Source organism: Barbus barbus (genome assembly GCF_936440315.1).
Source record: "Barbus barbus genome assembly, chromosome: 6".
NCBI classification, from domain to species: domain Eukaryota; kingdom Metazoa; phylum Chordata; class Actinopteri; order Cypriniformes; family Cyprinidae; genus Barbus; species Barbus barbus.
Genome location: NC_136734.1, coordinates 38,212,806 through 38,226,435, shown reverse-complemented (window position 1 = coordinate 38,226,435; position 13,630 = coordinate 38,212,806). Strand labels below are relative to the sequence as shown.

The window sequence follows — 13,630 nt, the reverse complement described above, 5'->3', positions numbered from 1 at the left end:
GGAGCCTAGAGGAGGCGACACGCGCGCGCTCTCCATCTGTCTCCAGCTTTAAGCGCAGCAGAGAAATGATGGAGAAATCACACGCATGCACACCTCATGAATGATGCATATGAAACATCTGGAGACCTTGATCAAAATCATATTAATCAAATATCAAGTTTGGTGAGCGGTGCCCAATGCAAAACTAAACTTTCCATGTGTTTTGTGGGTTTGTGGCGTGATGCTGGTATCTTGTGTCCTCTGGTGGCAGATCTGGAGAATTATCCCGTTTACCACAACAAGATTGTCTTGATTTTTTTTATGTTTTATATCAGGCAGTCAGCATATCGTATAGAAAAATATTAAACAGACTACATTATGTAAAATATGAGAACATGCATACAATAAATAAAATAATTAACAACGATAAACGCAGATTGTCTTGATGCATTTCTCATCTTTAATTATTTGTATCCTATTATTGATGTTACTTCATATTACGCATTTATTTAATCGTTAATCAGGCAAAAACTGGACAAACCAGCGTTACATTAACTAATGAAAATAAATAAGTGAATGTAACTAAAGCACTTCTTGTAACTATTATGCAGTAATTTCACAAACCACAACATTAGCTTTAAATAATGAAAACTGGAATTTATGTCTCATTAGTTATACTGCTTTTTTGCATTATAAATGTACAGTGTTCTTTCGTGCTATTAAGAAATAACTAAATTGGAAAATTTGGAGACAGAAAAAAAGACTCTTATATTGTGTATAAATTGGTAAAATTAGTGACATGCAAAGATTCAACTTAATTTCATTTATCAGTTATTCAGCCTTAAATACAGTAGGTGTAAGTGCAATGTATATATAAAAACAGGGACACCCGTATAAACACGTGATTTTCTTGGTAACGTCACGCTTATATATCTTCTCCTTGTGTAATTTGTTTATTTTAAAAAGACTTTTATTTTGACACACCGTCAGCGCGTGAACACCGGATGTTCCTGCAGAATGATGTGATTCCTTGAGCTGGAGAACATCTGTTGAATCATTCAGTGAAAAGGTGACATTTTTATCATTTGATTTTTAATAAACGCTATTTTTATTCTGTGTTGTTAAGACGAACAATGCCGTTTGTCATTTAAACGCAAGAAAGCTAACTTATTTCCTTAGTTTCTAACTTACCTCATTGTCGGTAACAACAAAATAGTGTTGTTTTTATTGATGCCTGCTTTTTGCTAAAATCATTAGCTGATAATGAAACCCGCTGTTGTTGTTTATCGTGTTATGCTAAGCTCATTGAAACGGGGAGCATTAGCCAGGTCGCTAATACTGTAGACTGTGTAACGAGCCTAAAATCAAATAGAGAAAACTCAAATTAAACTTAACTGTTGTGTAGAAATAACTCATCTCTACCGTGACAAAATATGTTCTTGGTGTTGTCAACCTGCTTGTGGATCTCTTGACACGTTAGTTTGTCAGTGAGGCCCTACAGACAGTCGAGCTGTCAATCAAAATAGTCGCAGCTCAACACACCTAGACCTACTAGTAAACAAACCAGAACTAATAATCTCTTAAACCGTCATTTCATTCAGATTTACCCGCAGAGCAGTCAAATAAAGTCATTATCCTAAGGTATTTCCATTTGGCCATATTCCTCACGGCAGGTCTTTTACCTGTGCAGGTGAAATGGCTTGTGCAAAAGTGCCTTTAGATGAACTGCATGTGACTGAGTCCTTTGGACCACAAGGCAAAGAACGCACCCTACCAGCTCTGGTGAGTGAAGATTCTCCTGCATAATTATCTAGAGTTGACCTGAACCGTCCATCACTATAGTCCAGTACTTCTATGAGCTGTGTGAATGATGATGCCACCTCCCATCAGCACCCTGACCGTAAAGAAGAGAGATGTTTCTTAAGCTATAAACCCCCACCTGAGGATGGCACAGCGGCGCTGGTGGAGGAGTTTCTGGAGAATGCTCAGTTCATCTCAGAGGATCTGGAGTGGCTGCTGGCTTTACCTCATGACAAGTTCTGGTGTCAGGTTTGACTCTCTAAAATATAAAAGTTGTTCATGGAGATTTGAGTAAAGTGAAGTTATAAAAAAAATTATACAGTATGGCTTTTTGGACCCTTACATTATATAATACAGTATGTGGCCAGGCAGATGTCATATTTTTTTTTATTCTTTCTCTGTTTAAGGTGGTATTTGATGAGTCATTACAGATATGTTTGGACTCTTATTTGAGACACGCTCCGCGTGGTTTGGACACATCTGGTCTCTCGTCTAGTCCAGCTGTGGCCGACATGCAGAGGAACATTCATCGCTCTGTGTTCATGGTCTTCCTCAGGATGGCTACGCACAAAGAGTCTAAGGTAAACAAACTCCTGAAATAACTTTTTTACATAAATTATATTGTGAATTATTTGTTTAAGATTTATAATCATTGTACAGCGTGGTTTGGGACAGTCTATAAGTCCTACAGTAGATACACTTCTATTCAAAAGTTTGGGGTCAGTAAGATGTTTTAATGTTTTTAAGTCTTCTATACTCACCCAGACTTAATATATTTCAGAAATATGCTGATTTAGTGCTCAAGTAACATTTACTGTTTGCAGTCTTGAAAACAGTTGTGCTGGTTAATATTTTGGGGATTTTTTTGACGAATAAAAGGTTAAAAAACAGCCTTTATTTAAGTCTTTACTGTTACTTTTGTTCAATTTAATGCTGAATAAAAGCAATAATTATTTCCAAACAGAACAATATTACTGACCCCAAACTTTTGATCAATAGTGTAAATGTAGGCTGGTGGTATATGTTATTAAATGGGTTTTCAAAACTGTTTTTTTTTTTCCTCAGGAGAACTTCATAACTCCTGCAGTGTTTGCAGAGATTATTTACAACAACTTCCTATTTGACATTCCCAAAATTCTGGATCTGTGTGTGCTGTTTGGGAAAGGAAATTCCCAGCTGCTACATAAAATGATCGGTACACAACATTATATTGTATCATAGTATATGTATATAATAAAAAAAAAAATACATATCTTAAGAACCCACCTGATGTGTTTTTAACCACTCACAATGGTTTCCATATTTAAAACTAAAATGTCATACTTTACTCTTTTTCCAGAGAACATTTTTACTCAACAGCCCAGTTATTATGGAGACCTAAATGAGACTATACCTTCAATCAGCCTGGTAGTTCATGTGCTCATGAGACATTTCTATATGCTTTGATTCCTCAAATTCAGCTGAACTTCCTAAAATCTCTGTGTGTACATTGTAGGTGTTTGATACGATATTACAGAAGTGTGGTATTCAGTCAGAGGACATAGGAACTGGTCAACCCCTCAAACTGAATGCAAACAAAAGCCAAACTTCCATGACCATGCCAGAGGAGGTAACCAAAATGAAACTCTTAAATTTTTTACACATACTGACCAGCTTTAATTCACAGTGTCCTAAAAGAAGGATATAAAATCCTTGTTTATATATGCATAATGTCTCGTAGGAGCTTGCAGACTTAGTGTTGTACATGTGTGACACTTGCACTACTATCCACTCTTTCCTGGACATCTTCCCTGAGGCTTGTTCTACCTTCAAACAACACAACTTTCTTAACAGGTGACAAAAACATCCACACCATCCAAACTATAATTCACACAGTGTCCTCAAGGGCAGAATTTCATACCTGTTATTGCTCATACAAAAATAATGAATGAAGCATCTCTCGATGTAGACTATCGTCGTTCTATGAGATGTCAGTTCCAGACCTAGAGAAAGCAGTGAAGAAGAGAAATTTCAATAAAAGGTTCAAATGGCTGACATGTTCTCTTACAAACATACAAACATATTTATACAGAAAGGTTAAACTAGATACAATCTGTCTCAGTTTACAGGAGGACATGTGGAGACGAATATCCCATTCAAGAAAGAAAATGGTAGAGATTGTTCACCTGCTGCTCCAACACACGTGTTTACAGCCCATACTGGAGGGGTGAGGAAAAAAGACATGCTTTAAAACCACATTAGATAAACAAAGATTAGAATGAATAGCAGATATTCTTAATCGTATGTTTCATTCATTTTCACAGCACTGAAAACATGGCATCCTGTGTAGATGATCTTCTACAGAACTTCACAGCTTTCCTTCAAGAGAAAAGGTAAATAATGCCGAAATTTCTCAGCAAGGTCATGGTTATGTATGTACTCTATCCCAGCCAATGTTTCTCTCTTTATCTCTCAGATTCCTGGCAGATTATGATGAACAGTTCCCTATAGTAGATGACATCAGTCTCCTTCAGCAGGCCTTCCCTCATTTGTATCCTTTACTGTAGTCCAATGGAACCCTGTATGCTGATTTGCAACAGAATAAAAGGGGAAGCAGTCTGCCATCTTTCAGGCTTCTGCTAGAGAAGATGACCTCAATGATTCCAGAAATAACCTGTCCTAATTTCTAATTGTTTTCCTACATGCTTCATAATTAGTGGTGCACTGATACCAATACTGATGCTCATTTCCTGTAATACCAATATCCCATACCATATATGCACAGCATTCATTTCATTAAAGTTGCCATGCCAGTGGGGATATTGCAGCATTAACAATGTTTATGCTGTCAATCTATGCTGTAGTGCAAGTAGAGTACCATAAAGCACTTATACTTCAAAATCTCAATCTCGCTTTGTCACAGAGAATCAGAATAATGCCTGTTTTCTAAAATTTTTAAGCTCCTTTCTATGATTTTCTGCTATTCTCCTTGATCTGTCCACTCAGAGACGACACCAGGACATCTTACCTGTTGGAGGGTGTAGAGTCTGCTTGGGAGTGTGCGGGGAAAAAGAGAAGCTTCCCCTCATCAGCCAATCACAATGCAGGAGCCAAGAGCAAAACTGGCAGAGATTCAGCAGCTTCCCAGAAGGAAGGAGTGTTGGGAGGCAGAGAGGAGTTGAGAGGAGCGGAAGCTATGACTGATGTTCTCCGTAAGGTAGACAATGTAAGTTCATTAACTGCTAAAATATCTACAACAGTATGTTACCTGGTAAAATAAAGGTATTTTTTCGGGTTCTGTAGGGGGCAGTGTGCACAGTCAGTGCTGGAGAACTAGAGTCTCTGCTGTCCCATATACGAGACCTGCTTCCGGACTTGGGAGAGGGATTTATATTGGCATGTTTGGAGGAGTATGGCTACAATTCTGAACTTGTCATTAACAACATCCTGGAAGATAAACTGTCTCCTTCTCTTGACAAACTGGACAGGGCAATGGCCAGGTAAAGTCCAACTGAAATGTCTAGGATTTATGGTTCAATTCAGGGGCCTGTACCATGAAGCCGGTTTAGCAGTCTAGCCAGGTAAGTGTCAGTTTAGTTTGCACCAATCCTGGGTTTTAGGTACCATGAAAGTGGCTTGGCTTTTAGTGGTGTTTATCACCATAGTAACTTACACTGCACAGCCAACCTGCTCCGGGGCAGGTTATGTTCTGGTTTAGAGAGATCAAACAGTTTTAAAATCAATAGCTTTAAACACGACTACATACGAGCTTAGATTTTGAAGTGTTTTATACCTATAAATATTATCAACTCTATAAACTAACTTCACAACTTTTACTTGCACTTATATGGCAAGATGTTTTCTTTTTAGCTTCCCTCTTTCATGGATAAATCGTTTCATCTCATGTAAATGTGTTTAAATTCTTCGTATTGTTCAATCTTAATCTTTGGTTGTGAATCGCACTGATCCTCCCGCGAGAAGTGAATCACAGTTTCAAGGCATGTGATTGGATGTCACACTTTCATGTGCACATACTCCATTAACTCAGGATCAAGCCTGAGTTGACAGAGGAAGTTGATGATCAGCTTCATGGTACCATTAACAAAGCCGGATTGGACTGGTTTGGTTTTGCCAACTCAAAGCTAATCCTGTAACCCTGAGTTTGTTCAGCCACCATCATGGTACAGGCCCCACTTCATTGTTGCTTACTGGCCCTGTGATGTTTCCCTGTAGGTCGGCAAAGAAGGAGGTTCCCTCAGTTTTGAGCACCAGATCAAATGTGTTTGACGATGACGAGTTTGACGTGTTCAACCGTGACCGACTGGACATGAGCCGCATTTGGAAAGGCCGGAGGTGAGAACTTTCTCAAGAACTTTCTCAAGTTAGAATTCAGTATCAGCTTTTCCCACTTAAAGTTACCCTGTCCTGCCCTGCAGTACTTTACTCTAAATTTAGTCTGATTATTTTAATGCGTCCACTTGGTCAAGAGAAAATAGTCTTTGACAAGTACAGCGTAAACTGACATCAGAACCGCATGAAAGTGGGCTTATGAAATATTCAGCTCAAGCTGTGAAAGATGGTTTGTGTCAACTACAAATGAATATCTCTGCATTTTTCAGACAGGGGGAGAGTGTGCGTGCCACGCTCGATGACAAGCAGCACATAGAAGAGCAGAGAGAGAGATATCAAGCCTACCAGATAGTGGTGGATGAGATTCCCATAGAAAATGACCCCTCCGGAGACCGTGATAATGCTTTCGGCATTTATGATTATGATGACGAATATGATGACACATATGATGTCAACCAAATAGGAGCCAATGATCCGGATGAAGAGGATGAACTATTGAACCGCAGGTATGAGCTGTGACTGATGTACACAAACTTGCATCTCCCTCTAATGTGGCTGATCAAAATGGGTTTTCAAAGACCATTTTTGAGATGACAAATGCATTGCAAATAGTGGATTTATATTAGGACTACACGGTACAATCCAAATTAAACCAAAATCGCAATATGGATTATCGGCTTTCCTTCAAAATAAAACCTTGATATTTTAATGTTTGAAGATGAAGAATACAGTCATAAATATTTGTATTTTTATAGACATGATAATTATGATTATTACTGCAAGTTAACATTTAAATGTTTTTCCTTTAGGCCGTTTACTACCCCACAAGTTCTCAGAACAGGCAAACGGGCTCAGGAGGATGACGAAGATGTGGAGGAAGAGGACAAGGTTTGACTAAATCACTTTCTTTATTTTAAATACATTTTCGTCCCTTATGCTAGACTTTTTTGTTGTTGTTGTTATAGATCACATTTCAGTATCTGACTTTTTTCTCTTTTCCCTGTTAATAGAAATTCGACTGATTTGAAATAAGTTACAGTTTTAGTTTCTCACATTATGCATATTTCTGTTTATTTACCATGGTCTTTTCTTGTGCTGTTTTGATCAGAATGATGCTGTGAAGAAGGATCACTTCGTCCAGGACCCAGCGGTCCTCAGAGAGAGAGCTGAGGCCAGGAGAGCTGCTATGCAAAGCAGGAAAGGGTAACCATGACTGGAATATAGCTACACAGCACATGTGCACTGGTTATTATCTAACTAATCTAAAACATGGATCAGTCAGTCATTAATTGATTTTACTTGTCTGTTCTGATAGCTACAGACCACCACCAGCAAGTCAAGTGGTAGGTGGGCCAAAGGGACGGGGCCAGATGCAGGAGACCGTTTTGGACCGTCGCAGAAAAGAAGCGAATAAGAGCAGAGGAGCCAATCACAATCGCAGAACGATGGCTGACAGGAAAAGGAACAAGGGCATGATCCCTTCCTAAGACTTTTACATGGATAACAGCACAGTGCAGAGTTCTTGCAGCTAAATGCAGCTCCTCATTTAAAGAAGATCGACACGAATCGAGATGACACTCTGGTCTATTACATAGACCTGTCATCCTTTCAAATTGAAAATGAGTTCTCAGTGAGTTTATTTTCTGAAGTATGAATCGACAGGCTGAGTTGGAGTTTGAAGTAGGATGTCTGTTTATAAGGGATCAAGATAATCATCTTTTTTTTTTTTATGTTCTTTTTGCCAGTGATAGTCAGAATAATGTATAACAAGAAAACAAAGGAGTAAGGCAAAGGAGTCATGTCGTTTGCCCTGTAACACATGAGTTTATTGAACAGAGTTGAGGTACAAACAGTTATTGCACTGTTAAAGAAAGTTCAATAAATAAATAAATAAAGGAACATCAGGTTTGAGAATGTAGCATCTAAAATAAATTTGAGAATGAACTTAACAAAAGATGTGGTATGTTACACTATCGAAGCAACAATGCAGATCTTGTTCCAGTTCTTTAAAGGTTTAAAAAGCGATTAAGACTTGACCTCAGAGCAGTCTTCTAAGAAACCTCCCCATTTGAGGTTGTAGAGTCTGAATTCAACACACGAGTCATTTTGTGCTGTGAGCATTCGTCATTCAGACTTTGAACAGGCAATGTTCTCTTGCCATGTAGAGTAACATATTTCTACTTACTAGGATAAATTCAAAGCATTTAGTAATAGAAAGCATATTTAAGAATGCTTTTGAAATAAAACAAGCCTTTGTAAGATAAGAGACGAATAAATACTGTTCTTAAGAATGTGTTTCTATATTGTTCCTCTTTGTGTGAGTGTTTAAATGTGATTTGACGTAATGGTTGTCTACATGTCTGGCAGATGCCCTCCTGAGATAGCGTGGAGTCAAGATCCAAGCTCATGTATCATGACTAAAGCGTGAGACATGAGGGGAAATCTGGCATAAGCACAGATCAAGATTTAAATTTAATGAGATGCTCTGATTGGCTGTCTTGAGATTCCATATTCCTATATTCTATCATTAAGTACATTTACATGCACAGCACAGTTATAATGAAGCTACAGCAGGTTTTTGCATAGACGAGCTACAGTCTTCCGTTCCAGTATTCATGACACAATGTGTAATTGAAAATTAAAAAGGATTAGGACCACATCTTTTGTAACGGAGCTACAATTGCTTGATCATTTTATGATTGTTTTTGGAAGAAATATTGCAAAACAGTATTACAAAAATTATTTTAAAAGAAATGTTTTCTATTTTAAAATAGATTTTTTTCATGTGATGGCAGCGCTGCATTTTTAGTAGCCGTTACTCCAGTCTTCGATGTTGCATGGTTCTTCAGAAATCAACTTTCAAAACAGCTGTGCTACATAAAATGATGTATAATATGATACATTTTTGAGGATTCAATTATGTTTATATTAAGTTTTTGATCAATATACTGCATCTTTGCTGAATAAAAGTATTCATTTCTTATTAAACCAACCCCAAACTTTTGAACGGTAGCATAGGTTCATTAATCAAACTACTCAAAAACCTGACTAGAATGAAGCATTTACATGACATTTCAAAACTAAACTGAAGAGAAACTTCTAAAATGCATGTAAATGTACTTACGGTCCCTGTAAATGCTCTTTAATAGTAACAACAGTAACAGTAAAAGTCGCTCTAATAGTTTAAAGTAACAGACTTGATTAACATGCCTCGTTTTCCACCAAATTAGTGCTAGTACTGGAGCTGGAGGCTTAGCTGACAAAACCAAACAATGGCGTAACTTCCAATGGTACTACTATGTCATGTGGGGCTCTGTACCACACAACCTTTTCACAAACAAACAATGATAATGTTTCTTCTTAAAGGTACAGAAACATTTTATATGTTCTCAAAAGATGTCAAGATCACAACTTCAAGGTCAAAACCAACTCTAGTTAAGAACGGCATCTTTTTTGGGTGAAATAGGATGGAAAAGGGCCAGGTTAGGCACCAGCCCTGGTCTCATATCAAGAGGAAAAGGTTGAGTGATATTGTACTTGAGGGTGTATGATTCTTCCTTAATTTAAAGAGATTTGAAATATTACTTTTGTTTTTTGCTGTGCATATGACTTCACAATCCGTGTATCTGTGAATTGCTGAGCCGGTTCAAGAAATGTAGTAATGTGCGTAAAAGAACTGATCCCATGTATAAGGACCTACCTTCAAGAAACTTCTCAAGTGGTTTGAATGTAGATCAGGAACTAGTCCTGAATCTTGGGGTCTCTTGAAAGAACTCAAGGTTTATAGTCTTTGGAGAGGTCAAATGGAGATATTCTGACCTTAAAGTACAGTGGAGGGGTTTAGTTGCCATGAAAAGTCTGAATCAGAAGAATCAATCCAATTCAATTCAAAATCCTTCCTGGTCCAGCTCAATAAAAATTACCTGGGAGAAACAGAACAAGAGCAGGAAAACTTACAGTGATGCTGGCCAACTATTGATTGACACTGCACAGAGCAAAACAAAATAAATGTAGATGAGTAAGCAAAAATGGTAAAACAAATATTTCTGTCTTTCTCACCAAGCACGCTACGTTTGCAGAGAGGACAGGTCTGCTGAAGGAGTAGCCAGGGATCCACACAATCTCTGTGGAATTCATGGAGGCACGGTAACACCCTCAGACACTAAAACACACGCAAAAAGAGCAGTGATTAAACTGCATCGCTTTATGAAAGAATAATAACTCTACCGAGCAAAAGAATAAGAACGTGCAGAGGATCTGTCACCTGGTTGTTGTTGTATTGCTCCAGACAAACTGCACAACTGTCCATCTCCACCGGTTGAGTTTGTGTTGGGTCACATCTCACTTTGGGTTGCCGGTATATCCTCGTCTTCAGTGCTGATAATCTCTTTAAAATGTCTTGCTTTAGGTCTGACTGTAAGACAAAGAGTTTATTTCTAATTTTATTTATATTACAAACTAAGTACAGTGTATAGACTACCACTCAACAAGTTTGGGGTCATTAAGAGCATGTCTCTTATGCTCACCATGACTGCATTTATTTGATAAAAAATGCAGTAAAAACAGTAATAGTCTAAAATATTATTACAATTTAAAATAACTGTTTTAACATTTATTTATGTGATGGCAAAGCTACATTTTTAGCATCATTACTCCAGTTTTCAGTGCCACATGATCCTTCAGAAATCATGCCAATATGCTGAATTGGTGCCTAAGAAACACTTATTATTATTATTATTATTATTATTAGTGTGAAAACAGTTGTGCTGCTGTAATATTATTGTGGAATCAATGGTTCAATTTTTTCAGGATTCTTTAATGAACAGAATTTTTTTTTTGTGACATTATAAATGTCACTTTTGATCAATTTAGTGCATTCTTACAGAATAAAACTTCTAAAAAAATCTTACTGACTCTTGAACGGTAGTGTGTTTATGACTTCAGTCTCATTTCCTTCCAGTCTCCACTTGCTTCTTTCCTCACAGTTAGTAACATTAGTGTCATGAACTTTTGAAAATGTTTCTAACTTCACACCCAATCTGTCACAAAAGCAGTGTTCACCTCTAAATCATCATTAAACTGGTTGTCCTGGTACTGCCAGCGTGCATGAACTATGACCCCTGTGGAGAGGACCAGGGCCACCAGAACGACAGTGTTCCAGAGCTGCTGGAGATATTTCTGGACACATGGACAAAAAGGAAATTAAAAAGAAGAGAAATTCTCTTTGCTGATTGATGATTAATTTCTAGACAAATTACATGGAGCATTAAAGGGATAGTTACCCAGAAATGAAAATTGTGTTATCATTTACTCACCCTCATGTCATTCCAAACCTGTAAATGATAACATTTTTCTTTTTTGGGTCAACTATCCCTTTTAGAAACAGAAGATGATTACATGACAGTGCTGACATATTTTGAGCTGTAACCCTGGATAACAAGAGATGTCTTCATAACACTCATACCTGGACCTGAGAGTTGGTCTCCCCGGTGCAGATGACCCCTTGCCATTCCCCGTACAACCCTCCTCTCGAACGGCCACAGCTGGACCACAGGGTCAAGGTGGCCCCCTTTGACACAACATTTAGAAATATCACACTCCTACACTAATGAACCACGACAGGCATGAAACTAGGCTACGCAGGAGTAAAATCTTACCAGACTGTCCTGTAGAAAAGACTTGTAAGTGATTTTTGCTGTTGCATGAAGGCCCCTGATTGAATAAAAGTGCAAATAAGATACATTCCTAAATTGAGAATATTGTTTATTCAGAGGAAAATCGGTAATTTAATGACTGAGGATTACCTGAGGAGTGCTCCAATGAGCTTAGTGACATTTTCTGATGTCTGAATGATAATGATTGGCTTTGAGAGGACCTGAGAGAGATCCATCTACAGAGGAAGAACAGTTTTTTCTTAATTCTTATACTTATTGAATAACCATTATGAAATCAACTAAAGGTTATGGATCAGAACAGCAAAGCTCTCACCTCTCGAACAGTATTCTGGTTTAAAGCCAGGATGATCAGAGCAGATGCACCCAAAACAAGAGCACGCTTCATCTATGGAGGAAAGATCTGTCAGTTTGATCAACACTACCTAGTCATCTTGTGTTTAAGTCAATATGTTGAATACCTTATTGACCACAGAGGCAGCAAACGACTCCTGGTTGCGGTTACTGGAAACTGTGCCTTCCTCCATCTGGACAGGTACCACTCCAATCCAGGGGTTTGGATCCTTTCCATCACTGCTTTCACTGCTGGTTTTAATAGCGTCGTCTTTAATCTGCAGAGACAATAACGAATGACACTGATGCTTGAGACACTGGACATGATATGTCCCACAACTTTCCATAAGATTATTTTTTAAAAATCAATGTTTAATCAAAAATGATCACTAGAATGGTCTTTTGTTACATTTAATTTTCTCTCAATTTGATTTTACAAATCAAAATATTTATACAATTTTATATATGTTTTACTTACAGTGCCCTCAGGCTCCATAAGTATAAACAGTAAAGACAAAATTGCTCTGTTGGCTGTGGAGTCAAGACATTTGCAAATATAATTAAAAGATGAATATGAGACAAAACTACAGGATGTCACATTTTATTATTAGTCGTTTCAACACATACATGTTTTACCAAATAAAAAGAACAGCACTTTCAGAGTTCATCCCACTGATTGATGTGAGCATAAGTATTGGGACAGTTGAACATAAGGCAGATATAAAAGATTAAAAGCTATTATTTAGTTGCAGATCCCTTGCACACAATCCCAGCAGTGAGTCTGTGACCCATAGACATCACCAGACTCTTGGACTCTTGGTCTAAATTCCTTGACTGAACTGGCAGGGTGTTTTGGGTCATTGTCCTGATGCAATATGAAGCACTTCCCAATGAATCTGGTGGCATCTTCTTGAATATTGGTAGGCAAGATGGTTTTGTTCCCTTCCAAATTCATTCTGCTACTGTCATCATACATTAAGTCATCAGTAAAGTTGAGAGAGCCTGTTCCAGAGACAGCCATGCATGCCCATGCCATGACACCACCTCCACTATGCTTTACAGATGAGGCTGTTTGGGATCATTGCAGTTCCCTTTTTTTCTCCACATTTTTGCTTCACTTAGATAAAGGTTCATCTTTGTCTCATCGGTCCATAAACACAGTTACAAAACTCTTCTGCCTCACCTTTGTGCTTTTTTGCAAACTCTAATCTTGCCTTTCTATGTTTGGTGCTGGTCAGAGGTTTGCATCTTGCTGTGTAGCATCTGTAATTCTGTGTCAAAGTCTCCTGAGGACAGTAGATTGTCAGAGCATCACCCCAGCTTTCTGGAAGTTGTTGGTGATTTTACAGACAAATCTTTTAGGATTCATTTTCACAGCTTTTATGATTTGTCTGTCATCAGCTCCTGTTGTTTTCTCAGCCGATCAGGTCGTTGTTGCTGGTGGTTTCCAAACTCTTGATTTCTCCATGCCCTTTGTTTTTGCTAGAGCTCTAATTGACTTCCTCTTTTCTTTTAGC

General features: G+C 38.0%; 2 protein-coding genes across 6 annotated transcripts in view; one reads left to right on the top strand and one right to left on the bottom strand.

Moving 5' to 3' along the window:
- Nucleotides 1-916: 916 nt before the first annotated feature.
- LOC306871280 (activating signal cointegrator 1 complex subunit 2-like) lies at nt 917-8,408 on the top strand. Of its 4 annotated transcripts, none has more exons than XM_079419086.1 (19): nt 917-1,048; nt 1,670-1,761; nt 1,870-2,028; nt 2,187-2,360; nt 2,845-2,974; nt 3,119-3,186; nt 3,275-3,388; nt 3,500-3,612; nt 3,728-3,799; nt 3,881-3,985; nt 4,083-4,151; nt 4,235-4,309; nt 4,765-4,984; nt 5,062-5,258; nt 5,992-6,111; nt 6,378-6,614; nt 6,918-6,996; nt 7,217-7,311; nt 7,424-8,408. In XM_079419086.1, the coding sequence occupies exons 2-19, from the start codon at nt 1,675-1,677 to the stop codon at nt 7,593-7,595; spliced, it is 2,286 nt and encodes a 761-aa protein (XP_079275212.1). In that variant the 5' UTR covers nt 917-1,048; nt 1,670-1,674; the 3' UTR covers nt 7,596-8,408. The 4 variants fall into 4 exon arrangements, with proteins under 4 accessions (XP_079275212.1, XP_079275214.1, XP_079275213.1 ...); XM_079419088.1 differs by having other exon boundaries at nt 957-1,048; nt 4,765-4,975; XM_079419087.1 differs by having other exon boundaries at nt 968-1,048; nt 1,653-1,761.
- The window catches only part of LOC306871281 (RING finger protein 215-like), a 6,985-nt gene continuing 1,270 nt past the window's right edge, over nt 7,916-13,630 (bottom strand). Inside the window, exons 2-11 of one of the 2 annotated variants that reach the window (XR_013784319.1) lie at nt 12,242-12,391; nt 12,097-12,168; nt 11,913-11,998; nt 11,766-11,820; nt 11,573-11,677; nt 11,170-11,286; nt 11,023-11,086; nt 10,373-10,522; nt 10,168-10,270; nt 8,381-10,031 (exon numbers count right to left, since the gene is read on the bottom strand). Coding sequence is in view for 1 of the 2 variants with exons in the window: in XM_079419090.1 (XP_079275216.1) it covers nt 10,018-10,031; nt 10,168-10,270; nt 10,373-10,522; nt 11,170-11,286; nt 11,573-11,677; nt 11,766-11,820; nt 11,913-11,998; nt 12,097-12,168; nt 12,242-12,391 (852 nt within the window). In the remaining variant the exon portion in view is untranslated. Of the gene's footprint in view, nt 10,032-10,167; nt 10,271-10,372; nt 10,523-11,022; nt 11,087-11,169; nt 11,287-11,572; nt 11,678-11,765; nt 11,821-11,912; nt 11,999-12,096; nt 12,169-12,241; nt 12,392-13,630 lie in introns of both variants that reach the window. The other variant, XM_079419090.1, reaches the window with a different exon arrangement.

Excerpts from the sequence above, each read along its gene's own strand:
- LOC306871280 (XM_079419086.1), top strand. The coding sequence starts at position 1,675 with ATGGCTTGTGCAAAAGTGCCTTTAGATGAACTGCATGTGACTGAGTCC. Across the intron at positions 2,975-3,118 it reads GCTGCTACATAAAATGATCG|AGAACATTTTTACTCAACAG; the intron begins GTACACAACATT and ends CTCTTTTTCCAG. Across the intron at positions 5,259-5,991 it reads CTGGACAGGGCAATGGCCAG|GTCGGCAAAGAAGGAGGTTC; the intron begins GTAAAGTCCAAC and ends GTTTCCCTGTAG.